Here is a 19,218-nt window from a genome sequence, read left to right as displayed (position 1 = left end):
TGAACATCTTCTATTGTTACTACCTCTGCTAGCTCTCCCAATTTAGTTCTGCTGCAGAGGATGAAAATAAGACAGGCTACCAGACTATTCACGTATGGTTACTTCCTTGATTGATAAATTAGAAATGTGCTGTTTGGCTTCTAAACAGGGTGAGATGTTGGAGTTTCTTCTAATTTTGTTGCCATATGGTTGAAGAATGCCGTCTCTTCTCACTGACTCCTGGGCTGGTTAAGGCTTGCTCCGAGGTTTTGGACGTGGTCACCCCGTGCCCGGGAAGACTGTGTTCACTCCCCGCTGATGGGTTCATCCGCACACCCCCATGAGCTCAAGCTGGAGAGATAAGATTCTTTCTACCCACATTGAGCCTGTATCCATTGGACTGAGATTTTTACCCAATTTAGTTGATAAAAACATTTATCAAAAAATTGATAAAAGCATTCATCAAGTTACTCCAAGAATTCTGTAAAACTTTGCTTCACAGATTTTGGGGATATGTGGTTAAATTCATACAAGTCCAGAATTACTCGTCTTGTCATTCTCTAACAGTATACTTCACATTCTAACAAAGTGGCTGGCCTTAAGGTTTAATTTGACAGATATTAATATAGCTATACCTATATTAACTTGCTGATATTCTCCTGGAATATTTTATTCCATCTTACTTATTCTCAGACCCTTTGGTATCATATTTAAGCTGGTTTCTCTTTTCTTTCCATCTAATATGAGGATATCTATCTTTTCACTGATACTCAGTGATACATTTAGTTATTCTGTTTATTGTGATTACTGATACATTTATCTTACCTTTTGCTATGGGCCATGCTTTTTCTTTGCCCTCTTTTCCCTTCCCTTTCAGATTGAGTCACGTCCCTTCTATTGGTCTGCAAGTTGTAGAAGCTCTAGTTTTTGGTGGTTACTTTTACAGCGTTAATGTGCATACCTGACCTATTAAAGTGTACAAGTTACTCTTCATCTCTACACTTCTGAGGGTGGGGGATGAGCTGGGGCTGAGAAACACTGTTTTTAACTCTAACCATCTGCTTTCCTTCTCACATACTGTTGCTTTTAGGTGTTTGGGGTCCACATTTGCTCGTGCCCTGCTCGCAGCCATTACTGTCGTTGCTTGTACTGTCAGTGCTTGCTTAGAACAGAGTCATCAGTTTTTTGCTCCCCTTTGTTTCTTGTGTCTCACGCAGCTTCCTTTCTTGAAGTGCATCCGTGAGTGGCTGCTGAAGTACAGGTTCCTGAATGGTAAACTCTATTTCTTCTTGTTGGCATGGCAATTCGTCAATTTTGTCTTCCCTCTGAATGATACCTAGCTGGTATAGGTTAATATATGTTACTGCTCATATCATTGAAGATATTATTCCATGGATTTACGCCCTCTAGAGGTTGCTATGGGAATGCGCTATCCATGTGACTGCTTTTACAGAAGGCAATGTGCCAATTCTGCTACCTTTTAAGATCTTTCTCTTTGCCTTTGGTTTCATCACAGTGTTTCTAAATGTGAGTGTTTTGCGTATTCTGTTCAATGACTCATTTTTCTACTTCAGTCTGAATATTTATATCTGTGCTCAATCCTGAAAACCTCTTAGCCATTCTCTCTTCCACTATTTCCCCTCACCTCTTCTCCATAGTCACATTTCTGGAACTCCTATCCAACATCTATCAGAAATTCATATTCTCCCCTTTTTTTTTTTTTTTTTTTTTTTTTTTTTTTTTTTTTTTGACAGGCAGAGTGGACAGTGAGAGAGAGAGACAGAGAGAAAGGTCTTCCTTTGCCGTTGGTTCACCCTCCAATGGCCGCCGCGGCCGGCGCGCTGCGGCCGGCGCACCGCGCTGATCCGATGGCAGGAGCCAGGAGCCAGGTGCTTTTCCTGGTCTCCCATGGGGTGCAGGGCCCAAGCACCTGGGCCATCCTCCACTGCACTCCCTGGCCACAGCAGAGGGCTGGCCTGGAAGAGGGGCAACCGGGACAGAATCCGGCGCCCCGACCGGGACTAGAACCCGGTGTGCCGGCGCCGCAAGGCGGAGGATTAGCCTAGTGAGCCGCGGCGCCGGCCTCCCCCTTCATTTTCAAAGCCCCTCATTTATATTTTCCACCCCTTTCTCTCTCCATGCTTCAAATGAGGATTTAGTTCATATTTCTGTTATAATTCACTAATTCTCTATTCAACTATTTCTAGTAGTGCTGTTTAATCCATCCATTAAGTGTTTATCTTTGGTAACTACAGTTTCATTTTCTGTATTTCTGTTTGGTTCTTTTCCTAAATTTTCCATATTTTTCATGATGCCTTGTTATTTTCTTTACTTAAGTCATGCATTTGATGGGTTTAAGCAATTTCAGCTACAGCCTTTCTCAGAGTGCTCTGTGGTCTGCCATTCAGGATCCAGTCTCATTGTTGTGTTATGGGTGCTGAGTCATGGAGGGTTTTGCCCTTGGGTGTTTTATAGTTTGAGATAGTGAACTCATCTCCAGTATCTTATCTCTGGGAATCTCATGGAATCCCACCAATATTTCTGCCAAGAGCCCTGAAGTATTTATTACTGTCATGGAACAAGTTTTCTATACTTGGGGATGTGGGGGCTGCCAAATCACACTTAGAGCATAAAATCACATGTGGTGGAGCTTGAAGTATCAGTTTCTCAGCAACGTTTTTATATAAAACTCCCGTAGAGACGAGCTTACTGTAGAGATGAGCAATTATTTCCTGGTCTGTTTTTGTCACTGAGGATGTTCCTATGCACGTTCAGAGCGCCTGGCTCTATGGGCAGCCCTAACTGAACTCTCCTGCCCCACAAAGGACCCAAGTCTCCTTTTCTGACCCCAACTGGGCGTGAAAATTCTCTCTCTAGTCTAGATCATTCAGCATGAAAGCACCCTCCTCCCAAGAGCTACAGCATCAATTTGTGGTCAAGATTTGGGTTTTGAGTTTCCTCTTCATTTCTGGCATCTGGAGATCTCTCTCTCGCTCTCGCTCTCTTTCTCTCTCTCTCTCCTTCCCTCCCCCTCTCTATTCCCTTACGAGATCAACAATGCCTTGAGAATTCTTTAATATATTATGTCCAAAATCCACACAGCTCTGCAGCTTTGCTGCTCCTGTGTTTTTCCACTACGCCGGCAGATGCAGACGCAGAGAGTGGCCCATCTCAGTTCTGCTGCTCTGGACTTCCTCACAACACTGACGCCAGCTGTGTCTCTGCCCTCAGCTCCCACTGGGAACAGCATGCCAAGCGTAATTCTACACCCGGGCCCCGTTCCAGTAGACCCCAAACCACCGCACTGAATTAGGTCACATCAATAACACCCCAAACTATAACTCAAGACAGGCATGGAACTTAGAGAAATAAACAGTGTGGGTGAGAGTGAACGCCCCAGGGATGGAGACTTTGGGTTTGCCCATATTCTAGGGTGCAGGAAAAGTTTAATCAACTCCAAAATCAGGCATACTTTGTTCTAAAAACGCATCACACCCAGAGATTCTAGACACAAGATGCACAGCTTGCTGTTCAGAACAGGCCTTGGCCAACCACATCACAGGAAGAGAGGTGCACAGCAGGGCAGCCCGGGAGGCCTCCAGCTGCCTTCCTCTGCCAGGATTGTGAGGAACCACGGCTTGCGAGAAAAGGATCCAAACCCTTTACCTGTGTCTCCATACTCTCCAAAGATATTGATGTAGACATCAGCATCTGTCCCCGCACCTATGACATCGCCAGTGTACACCTTGACTTCATATTTGTTACCTAGAAAGGACACAGAAGGCCTTAGCTCATAAGGATGCTAAAGAGAAAACAGAGGCCCCACCCCAAAGTAGCTACCACACGACTCGCCTTCTCCCCAGCAACACGTGGGCTGTCATTGCTGTCAATAACAGCGAGAAACAAGTCACTCCAAACCGTCTTTGCTAAGCGGCCCTGGAGCAGCCCACAGCCTGTCTCCCCTGAACCACTGCACGCCTCTCGCTGGGCGCCCTGCAGCTCCTCTGCCTCCTCTGTGCCATTCTTAACACTGCATCACAGTGCAGAAGTTCACTGGGGAAACTGAATTCTGCAGAAGAAAACCAAACTTACAGGTAAACTGTCCAGGCCACAACCAAGGAAAGACAAGAGACACCAATAGTGGCCAGCAAAGGCATGCTTAGGGGTTACTTCTTTTTAAGATTTATTTATTTATTATTTATTTATTTGAGAGGTAGAGTTATGGACAGTGAGAGAGAGACAGAGAGAAAGGTCTTCCTTCCATTGGGTCATTCCCCAAACGGCCGCCATGGCTGGTGCTGCGCCAATCTGAAGCCAGGAGCCGGGTACTTCCTCCTGGTCTCCCATGCAGGTGCAGGGGCCCAAACACCTGGGCCATCCTCCACTGCCCTCCCAGGCCACAGCAGAGAGCTGGACTGGAAGAGAAGCAATCGGGACTAGAATCTGGCGCCCAAGGATTTATTTATTTTAAAGGCAGAGTTAGAGAGAGAGACAGAGACAAAGAGATCGTCCATCCACTAGCTCACTCCCCAAATGGTCGCAATGGCCAGGGCTGGACCAGGCCAATGCCAAGAACCAGGAGCTTCTTCCAGGTCTCCCAGATGGATTCAGGAGCCAAGCACTTGGCCATCTTCCACTGCTTTCCCAGGCATATTAGCATGGAGCTGGATCAGAAGTGGAGCAGCCGGGACTCCAACCAGCACCCATATGGGATGCCAGCACTACAGGCAGCAGCTTAACTCACTGAGCCACAATGCCGGCCCCCAGGTGTAACTTCTACTTCTTTTAAAGACCTATAACTCTTTCCTGTATCTTTGTTCCATCTGTTGTACAGAAATCAAATTTCTGTAATCCCCAAACACTTCAGCCTTAGCCATGGCCTTGACAACATGATGAGACTTCACTCATGTCTCCCCAACTGCCTGCCCTTTGTGTGGGTGCAGAGGCCAGGGCTTGTGTGTGTGGTTGTGGGGAGAAGACTCCTACAGCTTTCCTTTGGATACCAACAATTCGAAGGATTGAGACAACTCTGTCTTCTCTTTTCCCTTTCCACTCCACACACAGCCCTGGCAGTTGGTCTCTGACCAGGTGAGAACATCGGACGAGAGACAACAATATCTCCTCTTTCCTCAAGGCTCACCTAGGAAGACCCAAACCCTCCAATGCCATCCCTGACGAAGACTCCAGCTGGAACGCCCCTCTCAGATCACCACCTGCTCCAGCGTCAGACCCTTGAGACCATGGCTGGAACCAGAAGCTTCTGAAGAGGCCAGACCCAGGGAAGCCCAGGGTAGTGGCTTGAAACTTGGGCCACACTCAGTTAAGTGAGGAACCAGGCCCGTCTCCAGGTTCTTCCTAGATCTCCTGAGTCACGTGGTTTGTAAGGGCCAGGGAGGCCTTGGCCATGGCAGCTCATTCTTTGCTCTTGTCATCTCTCCAAGCAGGGAGCCTGGTTCTTCCCTCCCTGGCTGGCAGGCCCTCTGAAGACATGCATGTTGGTTCACAAACTGCCCCTGCCCCAGCACAGAGCTCACTCCACACATGCTGGTGAAAGGCCCAGGGCCCCTTGGCTGGCGAGGCCACTAGGGCAGGGCGGGGCTAGGGCTAGGGCCAGGGAGGCTCTGAAGGCCACTGCTGAGCATCAGTGACTCAGACGGGGGCCACAGGACTCCGGGGGACTTGGACACAGCAGAGCAGGGAAAGGATGAGGACGTCTGGAAGCATTTGTGGAAGAAATAGCCAACATTCTGAATCATTCTCAAGGACAGAATTAGAAGTGGTGGGCTGAATTACAGAGGGAGATTTCAACACACACACAAACACACTCAACCAGGGCTACCCAACCAAGGAATGGGATGCCCTTCGGGGCCATATTTTCCATCCTAGAGACACCTGGGCAGCTACCTCACCCCATGCACACAGGTGGAGAGCTATCAGGGACATCGTAGAGAAAATGTCATAGGTGAGAGAATGGGGGCGTTCAGATCTTTCGTAAATCTGCGATTCTGTGGCATTTGACCCAAAAAGACACCCTCAGCCTGAGCTGTGATGCCCAGAGACAAAAGCAGCATCTTGGAAGGGAGGGGAGGGGCCCTGAGCCAGCACAAATGACTCCTGGGAAACAAGAGCCCAAGTAGGGCTGCCAGGGCACCCAGCATCGCATCCTGGGAGAGTGCAGAGAGGCAGTGCGGCAAGCAAAATGAGACAACTAGGGATCCAGGCTAAGGGCGAGGGCTCCCGAGACCGGAGCTGGAGTGGGGAGCAGCTTCCAGGCCATTCCCACAGGGGCAGACAAGGGATGCAACCCCAGGGTTCAGGAAGTGGACGGCATGCAAGGGAAACCACTCCCCTGACTTCTGTGGACTTTGTTCGGCACGATGGGGCCCTTGGTAACCACGTGTTTGGCTGGGTGCAAAGCAGGATCCCTGTGACTTAAGTGACCATGCAGCACGCTGGGGAGGGGACGAGAGCTGCAGCAGGTGGACAGGGACACCTGACAAAACCAGTCCGCAAAGGCCCTGTCCGTGGACACAGAGGTTTCCCATGTCGCTTTCCTCCCTCCTTTTTCCACATTCCCCAAGCTGTCTCACTTGCTGTTTTCTGCAACAAGGCCCAGGGCCTGGGGCCAGCCCTGACTTGTGATTGGTGCATGTGTTGGTGCAAGAGCACAGATGGATCAAGCAGGGCTTTGTACCTTCACTGCAGGCAAAGTGTCAGCACCTTGCACTAAGCCTGCCTCCCACATGCCCACAGGGCAGCCCTCCAATTTCCTGTGAATTTCACTGAGCACAAACTTGCAACTGGAGTTTGGTAGGAGCTTCCTATGTTGAAGGCACCGCTTAGGTCTGGTGAGTAGTAGAAGGGCCGGATGCCCATTGATGAAACAGGGCTGCCACCCTGGCAACAGAGGGAAAGGAGAAAGCCCTGAAAATCCCAGGGACACAGGGAGAGAGATGAGGAGCAAGGATGGAAAGAGGGGTCCCAGGCTAGGACAAGGGCCACCTGTCAGCTATGAAAATGACATCTTTAAGACAAACGATGCAAAACAACCATGTAGGCACTTGCAGATCACAAACCACAAACACGTGCAGCCTTGGAGGCCTGCAGGCCCACACTGGCGTGTGACACCGACAGCAGAGGTGGTACTGACATTCTCATAGACAAGGAAACGAGGCGCGGAGGGCAGGCTTCCCAAGCCGCTGCTCAAGGCAAGAGCGGCTCAAGGCCAGGTCCCTTGTCTTCAACACTAGGGCTCTCCCCAGGATTCCCATGGGCTCCCCCTGCCTGAAGCCGGGATCAGCAGAGGTTTTCTGTAAGATGCCAGCCAGAAACTACGTGAGGTCCTGCAGGTCACTTGGTCTCTGCTGTCACAGCACAGCACCAGGGTCACACACTGCAGGAGGGGGCTGTGTTCCAATAAAGCTTTATTTATGGGCCCTGAATTTGATACAACTTTTATATGTCAATGGCTATTACCCTCTTGACTTCTTATCTTCCATTTAAAAGATGTAAAAACCACTCTTAGCTCAGGCTCAACACAAAAGCAGGTGGCAGGCAGGGTCCAGCCCGCCCCACCCCACCCCCGGCCCAGGTCTGTGCTCTCCGGCTCTGTTCTGTGTCTGGGCAAGGACTGCAGGCAGCTCGGCTCTCTGTGACCTGGAAGCTGGGGGGCTGCTGGCCGCAGGCTCACACCAGCACACCCGAGCTACGAGCTAAGCTGTCCTGTGCCCAGTGTGGACAGGAAGGGCCAGCTGTCCTTGTCCCCTCACCGCTGGGTGACCAGCCTGAGCCTGGGAGTCTGACAGGGAAGGAGGCCTGCACCAGGGCTTCCCAAAGGCGGAAACAGGATGGCGGCAGCTCTGCCACCTGGGGCTCTGTGCCTTTAGCTCATAGCCTGGCTGAGAGTGAGCAAGGAGCGAACATGGACAGAGATGAAGGTCAAGTTCGAGGAGGACCAGCAAAGACTTCACTCCTCTTCTGAACAAGCCTGGAAGACCTGGGGCTTACTGGTGGCTTACAGGGATTGCCAATACCAGCTCCAGAGCCGGCCTATGGTTCAACCACTTGGCATCTTATCTGTTATAAAGTTCTCCCTAGAACGGCTTTCTCTCCGGCCCTGTAGCTACCATTAGCCTGTACAGGACCTTCGTGTACAGAATAAAGTTAGAATAAAAGGATCCCTTCCTCCAGACACTTCACTGCCATCTGTTGGAGAAGCGACATAATAAATACACAAATCTACGGCCTCTCTAATGTGAAAAGTGTCTCCTTACACAGTTGTGCTTGCGCAGTGCCCAACCGGCACATCTGAGCCCAGCAACCCTACCTTTCAGGCAGTAGCCTCTTTCCTCTAAAGGTCAGTGCGAGTTCAGAAAGGTCAAACTAATTTGAACATTGATCTGAACAATTATAGAGTAAGAAATGTAGACCAGGGGTTAAACTGATCCCTTCCAAAGCCAAAAGGAACAGAGCTGGAATCCTGTGCCGGTGACATGAGCCGCAGCCTATAAGGACAGGTGGCCTGTCTCCAGGCCACAGCAGCGGGTCGTCTGTGCCCACCTCGCCCTGCACAGAAGAACACATGCCAAGCCTTGGCCCGCTTTTCCTCGGCAGGCCCCACAGCAGAGGCACAAGGCTGCTCTCCTTTCTTAACAGGAAATCTGTCCCCTGCAGGCCAGCCGGAAGCTGCCTGCGTGGGCTTGCAGAAGAGGCAGGCACTGGCAGGCCCGAGCTGCCTGCCTGGCCTGGTGCGCCAGCCGCCCCCGCAGCCTCCCCTGCGCTGTGTCTGGAACAGGCAGCACACAGCAGCGACAGAACACGTCTCCAGGGAGCTGCCTTGGGCCGTGGGGGAGGCAGAGCCACGAGGGGGCCGGGCCCCCGGGTCCTGGTGCCCCGCGCACAGCTCAGCCTGGCTGAGCTGCTCACCGTGTTCCCGATGACAGAAGTCAAGTCTACGCCCCCTAACTGCACCCCGGAAGGGGCCGCCCCACACCCAACAGATGCGAGCTTCCAGGAGGCTTTTTTAGCGAGCGGCAGTTTCTTTCCTCTGCCTTTCGCCCCGCTGCGATCCCGTTGAAAGGGAAGGCGGCCATAGGCACCTGGGCAGGTGAAGGGTGCCAGTGGGTGGGAAAACGACTGGGCCTGGTTTCAAGTAAATCCGCAGTGGCTCACACCCTGCCGCCCCTCACTTCCGCTTGCCGAGAGCCAAGATGCTGGAAGTGAGAAGTCACAGGCGCTGTGTAGGCGGAGAGGAAAATGGAGAGGGAGCGAGACTAACCGGGGGTGCCCTGGGAGGGGGAGGCCCGAGAGAATGTTCTCTCCCTGCCAGCCAAGACCCCTCACTACCCAGCCTGTGCAGGTGTGCAGACGGGGGGGGGGGGGGGGCACAGAACCCCAGGATGGGCAGGTGGGTAGTGCCACGTGCCAGGAGCTGGGTCATGGCCACTGACCGACCAGTTCTCCCCAAGACCCAGGGCTGGAGCTCTCCCTCCCTTCGCCCTCCCCAAAGGGTTTCCTCTTCTTCCATCAGCCCAGAGGCCCCTCATCTCTCACCCAGTCTCTTGTTGTCACCCCTCCTCGCTGTCCCACTCTCCCCTCCAGTGTGTCCCACCACCCTCCAGTCACCTCCTTGCTCGGGCTCTCCTGGGCTTCCCCTGGCCTCCAATCCTGGGGCTTCCTGCCCTTGTGGACACATGCACTTGTCAAAGCGATCAGCTTCCTGTGGACCTACTACGTGCTGATCACAACCATCACCTCATTTAACCCTCACAATAACGGACCCTTTGGCTGCTACTGGCACCATTGTACTGACAAGGCAAAGGAAGCAGAAGGTTAAGAAACTCGACCAAGTTCACCCAGTTAGAAAGAGTGAGGCCTGTGGGAGCAGGCCCACATCTGTATCTACATCAACATCGGAGCCTCTGGGTTCCTGTCCTGGCTCCAGCTCCTGACTCCAGCTTCTTGCTAGTACAAGGTGGCAGCGATGGCTCCTGCCATTGTGGGTTTCGTTCCTGCCAGATCAAAGATCCAGACTGCATCTCTTGGCTCCTGGCCAGTGTGAACATTTGGGGGTGTGCACCAGCTTGCCCTCACTTGCTCACTCACTCGCTGTCATCCTCCCTCTCCCTTCAAATAATGGCTGCGTAAAAACAGAGAGCAAAGAAAGACTCAGGCCTAGATCTGAACTCACAGGATCTGAATAGGAAGGCTCTCTCTTACCTGTGACTGCACCCACCCTGCCAGCTTTAGCCCACCTCCCAGGCTCTCTCAGAAGTGCCCCACCTCCCAGCCCCCCAGGCCACAGCTGAGGGCTCCCGAGTCTATTCTTTGGCACTTAATGTGCTCAAAGACAGGCTGAAGAATTGACCTCAGCCAGGCTTGGTTATGCAACGACGTTGAAATCACTGAGTCATTAATAGTTGCTCATGAGCAGCAATAAGAAAAGACACTCCACCCCCTTCAGCACCCTCAAATAAACACACAGCTATTGCGCTTGCCGGGGGAGCTGTGCATGTGAGCCTGACGCCAGCAGGTGTGGAAGCCAGAACAGAGCTCACAGCCTTCCACTCCTCGGAGCTCTTCTTCCTCTCTGCTCTCACCAGCTCACGGCCACGCCCTGCAGAGCTCTTCCCACGCCCCTGGCCTTTCTCCCACTGCTGCTCTACACGAGACCCGTCCCGGCCACCACATGCCCCAGTAGCCTTGGCTCCATTTCTTCTCTTTCCAGCACTCCACTGTTTGTCTCCCCAGGGCCAGCACTGTCGAGCAGCAGGTTAAACACTGCTTGTGACATGGTTTCCCATGTTGGAAGTGCAGGAGTCCTGGCTGTTCCACTTCCAATCCAACTCCCTGCAAATGTGCCTGGGAAAGCAGCAACAGGTGGCCCAAGTGCTCGGATCCCTGCACCCATGTGGGCGACCAAGATGGAGCTCCAGGCTCCTGCCTTTGGCCTGAACCAGCCCCAGTCACTGAGGCCATTTGGGGAGCGAATCGGCAGAGAAAAGATCTGTCGATCTACCTTTCAAACGAATAAATAAGTCTTTTAAAATGAAAAGTTGATTTTCCCATAACACCGGCAAACCAGCCCTCCTCGTGTGGCATGGGAGGCGCCTGAGCTCACGCGGGCCTCCCGGAGGGCAGGCAGGTGGTGGACGTCTTCATGCCAGCAGCAGACTCCGCGCACAGCAAGGAGTTTATACTAAGGAAGCAACTATGCGCATTGATTCCCTAGAAGGGTGGCTTTCAGAGCATTGTTCATAACAACTGAATATTTTTGTGGAATACTTTTTAAAGATTTATTCATAACAACAAAATATTGAGGACAGCCTAAACGTATCCAAAACAGGGGACTGCCTGGGGAAGTGTGACGTTCTCCTACTCATGGAACACTATGCGACCAATTAAACTCCCTGCTGGAAGATCAGCTGATGCTCTAAGATACGCTCCATGAGAAAGCATAATTACTAAGTTGAGTATAATTCAGTATCATACCATCTTAATCAGTATGGTGTTCAATATATTCATATACCCGTGTGCGCGCACACACGCACACCCCAGGAAGAACATTCGCCAAAACGTTAACAGAGTTCTCTAAGGCAATGCTCACAGCGACTCACAAAGCCTCACATTCGCTCCTGGCTCTGCACATACATACATACAGACACCACTTTCCCAGGCTGTGCCTCAGTTTCTCTCACCTGTAAAATGGGAATTGTTTTGAAAATTAAATGAATGTACAGATATGAAACATAATAATAGATGGGGAGATAAAGTTTGTTGAAAATTATGGCTGACACTGGATGCATGCCAAATAAAAACTGCCTGTTATCTTTGGGTGATAGGACAACAGAGGTTTTATTCTTCTTGTGCCTATTTGTACCTTTTTTTTTGCTTTTTAACAGTGGCCATGCTTTCTTCCTGTGACTGAGAACTGAAGATCAAAGTTGCCGAAAGCCAGCACTTAGATCAGATCACATCTCTGTGGCTGTGGCGACACCGCTGAGAACCTTGCCAATCCATTAGACCCTAAAGCTGGCCCTGGCACCAACCACTCCTGAGCTGGTCAGAGTGGCTCTAAGGCTCAGGGGAGGGCGGAGGACTGTGTGGAGGAAGAGAGGGAACAGACACCAGGGCCCCCAGAAGACACCAGCCCCAGGCCAGCAAGCAGAAACCCTCTGAGTCTCACTGGGCTGCCCGTGGTCGCACCTGGAACTCGGGAGAAGGCTCCAGCGGGAACGCACTGGTGCCACACAGGGCACTCAGCTGGATCAGGGTCAAGGCAGCGACTGACTGACAAGTTCAGATTTTCACAGAAAGCAAGGGACTGGGAAAGTGCTATGTCTACAACACCCAAAAAAAAAAAAAAAAAAAACCTAAAGCCTAAAGGTTATTTTACACTCCTATTCAAATATCAAAATAACCACGTTAGGAGTGAAGGCTCTGTGCCTTCTCTAAAGGGCCTGGCTGCTGGTTGGAAGAAGAATGTGACTGGTGGGGGTGCCAGGAGGTGTCAGCTGCCGGGCTGGTTCCCAGCTGTGTGAACGGGACCCTGTGCCATCAGAGCCCAACATTTCCCGAGGGCCCTCATTCTCTTCGAAAGCCTAGAAATTTCCTTCTCACCCAAAAAGTCTCCATTTGAGCACTACCTCCTCTATGAAGCCCTCCTAGTCTCCCCTTCCTCTGCACTCCCGCTGGCCACCCCCCACTTAGAACTTCCCATGTGGTTGCACTGTGATTACGCACTGCCCTGACTGTCCCCACTCCAGCCTCTAAGCTTCCAGAAAAGCCTGAAGTATTCACCCTGCACTTGGGCTCTGGTGCCTAGAAGCCCCTCCCCCCATCCCGAACAGCCGCCAAATCACTGACGGCAGGCGGCGGTGTGGGCTTAACAGCAGGAAACACCTCAGGGGCGCACAAGCCAGCGTCACCAGGCCAGAGCCCTGGCTCTGCCCCTGCCCCATGGTCACACTGCGTGACCAAGAACAGGGGGCTTCATTTCCGGGGCTCCCCTTTTCTCCTCTCTGGACTGGAAGAGAAGAACTAAAGTCCCTTTTGGTCTGAAAGTCTCTGATGTGCTTCGCTGGGGCATCCTTGGGAGCGGTTCCCTGCTTCCCACTCTTTCCGGAGACGACTGCGTGCACGGCGGGCGCGTGGGAGCGGAACGTGGGCGGGAAGCTGCCGTGAAGTTCAGAGGAGGAGAACACTGCGGGGCTGGCCCAGCCCTCCCCACCCTGAGGCCCTCGACCCTGCTCCCATCTATCCACAGGCCTGGCACTGCCCCCACAGCAACCAGAGCAAGGACCACTCCCAAGCAGCACCCGCAGCCTGGAGAGCTTCAAGAGCCCTGGCTAACGCGCAGCCGGGGAAAGGAGGCTGGGAAGCCAGGGGCTCCCCGAAGACTTCATGTGCAGCCAAGGTCAGGGGCCTATCCCCAGTTGCTGACATGAGCCTGGGCAGGACTGTGTAGTGCATCTGCCCACCATCTCCAACTGTCTCCAAGATGCAAGAATCTCAGAATCAGAACAAGTCTGGGGGGGTGGGGGGGAGAAGGCAGGAAAAACCTCAGGAGCTGACCCACAGGAACCAGCCCCTGATTCCCCATCGTTCACTGAGTCCCTTCGTGATCCCTGCTGCTGCACTAAGTCCTTCCTGCTCACTGCCCCAGTTTACCTTAGGAGGTGGGAAGGGTATTCCCATTGTATGGATGAGGAAATAGAGGCCCGGAGCTTATGGCATCTGCTTATGCTGGCGTGGCTGGCAGAGTGGCAGAGCTGGTGACCCCACAGAGGATGTGGTGGGGAGGGCACGGTGCAAAAAATGGGACGAACAAGCCGGCGCTGCGGCTCAATAGGCTAATCCTCCACCTAGCGGCACCGGCACACCGGGTTCTAGTCCCGGTCGGGGCGCCGGATTCTGTTCCGGTTGCCCCTCTTCCAGGCCAGCTCTCTGCTGTGGCCCGGGAAGGCAGTGGAGGATGGCCCAAGTGCTTGGGCCCTGCACCCCATGGGAGACCAGGAGAAGCACCTGGCTCCTGCCTTCGGATCAGCGCGGTGCGCCGGCCACGGCGGCCATTGGAGGGTGAACCAACGGCAAAAAGGAAGACCTTTCTCTCTGTCTCTCTCTCTCTCTCACTGTCCACTCTGCCTGTCAAAAAAATTTAAAAAAAAATGGGACGAACAGGAGGATGGAGGGGGTGCCCTCAGCGTAAGGGAGGCACCAATACCAGTCTCCTTTTCCCCAGCGGATGAGGGCCAGCCCAGACTCTCCCCGCTCAGTGATCCGAAAGGACCCTCGAGGCCTCCCAGTCCAGCTGTGCCACAGAGGAAGAAACCCAGGATGAAGAGGACCTGAGATCTGCCCCAGGTCTCGTTGCTCTCGGCTGGCAAAGCCAGGACCTGAGCTCACGATGCACAGGCCCGTGTGCTTTCTATGCCGACAGCTGTACTTTTTAATGAGTGATTTATTTACTCGCTGGTAGCATCCAATAGAATGTGGGGGGCTGCTGGCTCCTTTGGCAGACTCTCCAAACTGCACCAATCACGTGGGCCACTTTCATTGGCATTTGCTTTGTGCTGCACAGTTTGCTGGCAGGTCCACCCTCCACTGCGGGTCAGCACAATGTGCCGCTCACACACAAACCCCACTCCCTTCCCTATCCTGCCCCTCCTCCAGTGTGCCCTGGGCACCACGCCCTCCACGGTCTGGAGCTATGTGGCCATCACTGTGGAGCATGGCGTGGGCAGTCACGAAATTACACCCTGGGAGAGGAGTGGAGACAGAGGCCGTGCTGAGCAGAGTAACCCCACCCTCGCCCTCCCCAGGTTCTGGGTGGATTTCAACCCCAACACTGCCTGTCTCGCTGGCTATTTGAGCAACAACAAAAACAACAATGCCAATGTATTTGCTCCAGACCGAGGGTCCAGATGAGAACATGGTCTGCCCCTCCCGGCTCACCCATCCAGGCCACTGTTTCTGCTCCTGGGCTGTCTTCCCTCCAGCAACCAACCCCTCAGGCTCTTTGAAGCGCAAGACAAAACTGGCTGCAGCTACATTCATTATTAACCCTCCAAAGGAGAGTAATAATGTCCTTAACGATGTCCGGGGAGTGGATCCCGGCTGGGAGCCAGAGTGAGGGCTGGCCCCACCTCAAGGCTCGGCTCTCTGAATGCTGGGGACAAGGTCTGAATGTGAAGTACTTATGAGCCGTCTTGCCGGGGCCTCTGACAGTGCTGGGGTGTAAACAGCCCCCAGGCCAGCTGGGACGCAGCTCTTGGCTTCAGAGACTTGTCTCATGGCCAGGTTGGCAGAGTTTCCCCAGAGCTCGTACTCATTTCAGCCACGTGATTATGTCAATGATTTTCAAGGTGGGAGGGTCTGTGGGTGCCGGCAATTACTTGGCTGGAAGGCAGGAAATGACATCATGCTGGCAGAGAAGCCCAGGCAGGGCCTACCTGGCACAGGTCCTGCTCATGCTTCCAGACCAGGTATGGTCCCCCAAAACACACTCCTTTAAGACCCAATGCTGGGTCATCCCAAATCTACCCAGAAAGTTTTCATCATCTTATCGGGAATTGTCCCACTTAGGTGCCCCACCCCCACCCCAGCCTCCACACTGCCTGATACCCAGTCCCCAGTCTCAGGGATGTGCCCTGAATGTCTGGGTAGCCCTGTGCCCTCAGCTTGTGTACCTGCAGTGTGCCCATCAATCGCACCTGAGACCGTCATGCCAAAAGGGACAACATCAAAGTGGAGCAAGTACAGTCAATGGGTAGGAGGCCCCTGGGAGACAGGAAGAGACCCAAGGAGGCGCTTAGCTTGGGGAGCGGCAGAGGAAGCCACTGCCACAGGGACCTTAGAGACCATCCAGTCTGAACTTCTTGTGAGATGAGGAAAGAGATGCAGAGACGAGCGACTCACCCTAAGTCACACAGCCGCCAAGAGGGGAGACTGGAACCCAGGTCTCCGCTCCCAGGAGGGATCTTTCCACCCACCCCTGCTGTTGGTCTTCATAAGTGGGTGTGCCTGCACACAAGCCCTGCTCTGCACACTCACCTGTGTCTTACCAATGTAAGACCAATGTCTTACCAAGCTCCTAAGGCCCAGAGGTCAAAGCAGCAGGTGAGCGGGAAGAGCAACTACCAAGCGGGGAGTTTGGAAGTCCAGTGCTACCATCCCAGCAACCTGAGCTTGGTGGAGACCAGATAAGACAAGTGGAGTAGACCCAACAGGGCAACAGAAGTCCATGAGATTCAGAGTTTCTGAGCTTCCAGCCTTTTCCTAAAGGCTACAACCCAGCCCATCAGCCATGGTAGCTCATCTAAGCCGTGGTTCTGCCGGAGCATGCCTGACTCCAGGAAATAGGTGGAAAAGGTCCCCTCCACACCCATGCGACTGCACACACACACCCTGGTCACAGAATCTCGGTACCGCAGTGCATGGTGTGCACTGTAACCCCAGAGTCTGGAGGCGAGGGGAGGCCCAAGGGAGGGGGCAGGTGATGCTCTCAAGGGAGGGGCTTTGCACCCAGTGGGGTTTGGGTGGCTTGCAGAAAACTGAAGAGGAGGGTGAGAGAGGACAGGTGTGGGGTAAGTGCTGGACCTGACGTTGGCTCTGACCTTGGCTTATATTTCAGTAGAAGATTCACAGTTTTCTTTGTCACCTCCGTGAGATAGAAGGCTGTAGAACAAGGAGAACCCAGCCAGGCAGCTGATAGGGCAGACCCAGGGCCTCCAAAGAGAACAGCTCTACCTGGGCCCCTACTGGGCTTGATGGGAGGAAGCCTGCATCCCAAAAACTGCTGTCAACCTGGGAGCAGGTGGGGAGAGGGTGCACAGTTCTGCCCTTGGGCCTCAGCTACCACTTCCAATGGGTCTCTTGAAACCTCCTCAGGGTTTATTAGTGCTGGAGAAAACAGCTCTCAGAGGTACCATCACCACACACAGGCTCTGACAGAACAAGAGCAAATGGGTTGAGGAGTGGGAGCTGGCAACCCTGGACCAAGGGAGAGAGGAGGGTGGGAGGTGCTCTGATGTTTGCCTTGACCTTCATCACACGTGCAAAGTGGGGGCAGGAGTCGTCCCTGCTCCTAGGAGTTTTCAATAAGATGCCAACTGTAGAATGCATGTACATGAAGACACAAGGCTACAGAGGCACACAGCGTGGGTTCTGAACCCAGGGCGCCATGATTTGAGGCCTTGGCACTATTATCCCTGATGCCCTTGTCTTCTTGTGGGTATCCTGCATTATAGAAATCTGTGGTCTCCACTGGACCGTGAGCATCTCAAGCAAAGAGACCACATCCTTATCCAAGCCCATCTAAGAGCAGCCTGGGCACTGCCAACAATAGCTGCTAAGGGTGAGGCTTTGCCTCAAGGCATGGGAGACTATGCTTAACTTCTGGCCAGGAGTCAGTATAGCTCCTCTGCCCCTCTGGGTCCCGTTCTGTCAAGAGGGTGAGATACCAGGCAGAAAGGAAGACCTACTCCAGGAAGAGAGTCAGGCATCCACAGAAATGGAAGGGCTGCCAAGAGGCAGATGGCAGGGGAAAATTCACTATGCTTCTGGAGCAATTTGATAGCCAAAACTGTGTTCCCAGGAAGGATAAACACAGACATGGATGCCAACCTGCCACGGACCCCAGAAGGTACCAGGACCCCTGACACCCACTTTAAGAAGGAGATGAGCCTTGAGGCAGCTGCTAACTCCTGTGTAGCCTCTAAGTATGTTTGAAATGCTGAGTCATGGGTGATGTCTGTCTGAACCATTTCATTAAGACTTGGGGGGAGTCAGCCAAGATTGGCACACCCACTCCTGCTGATTCAAGTAGGGATGAGTCAGGAGAATTCAGAGGTTTCTCCTGCAGCCTGGCAGTCCTCAGGGCTTGAGCTGCACTGGGATTTTTTCCTCTTTTCTTCCAGATGAGCAGGAACCTTTGACTGAAAAGGCGACACAGAGCACTGTCGCTGTCAAAAACAGCTATTGAATATTTTTGATGCACCAAGTGAACTGGGAGCCAAAGCAACCTTGAAAAAGAAGAACAAAGTTGAAAGTCTCACAATTCCTATTTTCAAAACTTACTATAAAGTTATGGTAATCAAACCAGTGTGGCACTGGCAGAAAGACAAACATGTAGGTCAATGGAGTAGAACAAAGAGCCCAGTAATAAACTCTCACATGCAAGGTCAAATGACTTTTCTCAAGGGTGCTGAGATTATTCAATGGGGAAGGAACAGAATTTTCAAAAAATGACACTGAGAAACTGGATATCCACCAGCAAAAGAAAAATTAGACCCCAGGCCGGCGCCACGGCTCACTAGGCTAATCCTCTGCCTTGCAGCGCTGGCACACCAGGTTCTAGTCCCGGTCAGGGCGCCGGATTCTGTCCCGGTTGCCCTACTTCCAGGCCAGCTCTCTGCTGTGGCCAGGGAGTACAGTAGAGGGTGGCCCAAGTGCTTGGGCCCTGTACCCCATGGGAGACCAGGAGAAGCACCTGGCTCCTGCCATCGGATCAGTGCGGTGCGCCGGCCGCAGCGCGCCAGCCGCGGCGGCCATTGGAGGGTGAACCAACGGCAAAAGGAAGACCTTTCTCTCTGTCTCTCTCTCTCTCTCTCACTGTCCACTCTGCCTGTCAAAAAAAATTAATTAAAAAAAAGAAAAAAATTAGACCCCTACCTCACGCCATATGCAAAATTTAACTCAAAATCAATCAAAGGGCCGGCACTGTGGCATAGAGGATAAAGCCTGCCTGCAATGCCAGCATCCCATATGGGCGCCAGTTCATGTTCCGGCTGCTCTACTTCCAATCCAGCTCTCTGCTATGGCCTGGGAAAGCAAAAGATGGCTCAAGTCCTTGGGTCCCTGCACCCACATGGGAGACCCTGAAGCTCCTGGCTTTGGATCAGCCCAGCTCCTGCCATTGTGGCCATTTGGGGAGCAAACCAGTGGATGGAAGACCTCTCTGTCTCTCTGTCTCCTTCTCTCTCTGTGTAGTTCTGCCTTTCAAATCAGTAAATAAATCCTTTTTTTTTTTTTTTGACAGGCAGAGTGGACAGTGAAAGAGAGAGACAAAGAGAAAGGCCTTCCTTTGCCGTTGGTTCACCCTCCAATGGCCGCCATGGCCGGCGCGCTGCAGCCAGCGCACCACGCTGATCTGATGGCAGGAGCCAGGTGCTTATCCTGGTCTCCCATGGGGTGCAGGGCCCAAGCACTTGGGCCATCCTCCACTGCACTCCCTGGCCACAG

At 52.8% G+C, this 19,218-nt stretch overlaps 1 protein-coding gene across 5 annotated transcripts in view; it reads right to left on the bottom strand.

Annotated features, from left to right (window-relative positions):
- LOXHD1 (lipoxygenase homology PLAT domains 1) overlaps positions 1-19,218 on the bottom strand; it is a 186,738-nt gene that overhangs the window by 140,921 nt on the left and 26,599 nt on the right. For all 5 annotated transcript variants that reach the window (XM_051851250.2, XM_070050246.1, XM_051851254.2 and 2 more), the window contains one exon: positions 3,646-3,744. In XM_051851250.2, coding sequence (XP_051707210.2) covers positions 3,646-3,744 — 99 coding nt within the window. The remainder of the gene's footprint in view (positions 1-3,645; positions 3,745-19,218) is intronic.

Source organism: Oryctolagus cuniculus, chromosome 10, assembly GCF_964237555.1.
Source record: "Oryctolagus cuniculus chromosome 10, mOryCun1.1, whole genome shotgun sequence".
In the NCBI taxonomy this organism is placed as follows: domain Eukaryota; kingdom Metazoa; phylum Chordata; class Mammalia; order Lagomorpha; family Leporidae; genus Oryctolagus; species Oryctolagus cuniculus.
The sequence above is the reverse complement of the archived record's forward strand: the minus strand, read 5'-3'. Positions and strand labels throughout refer to the sequence as shown.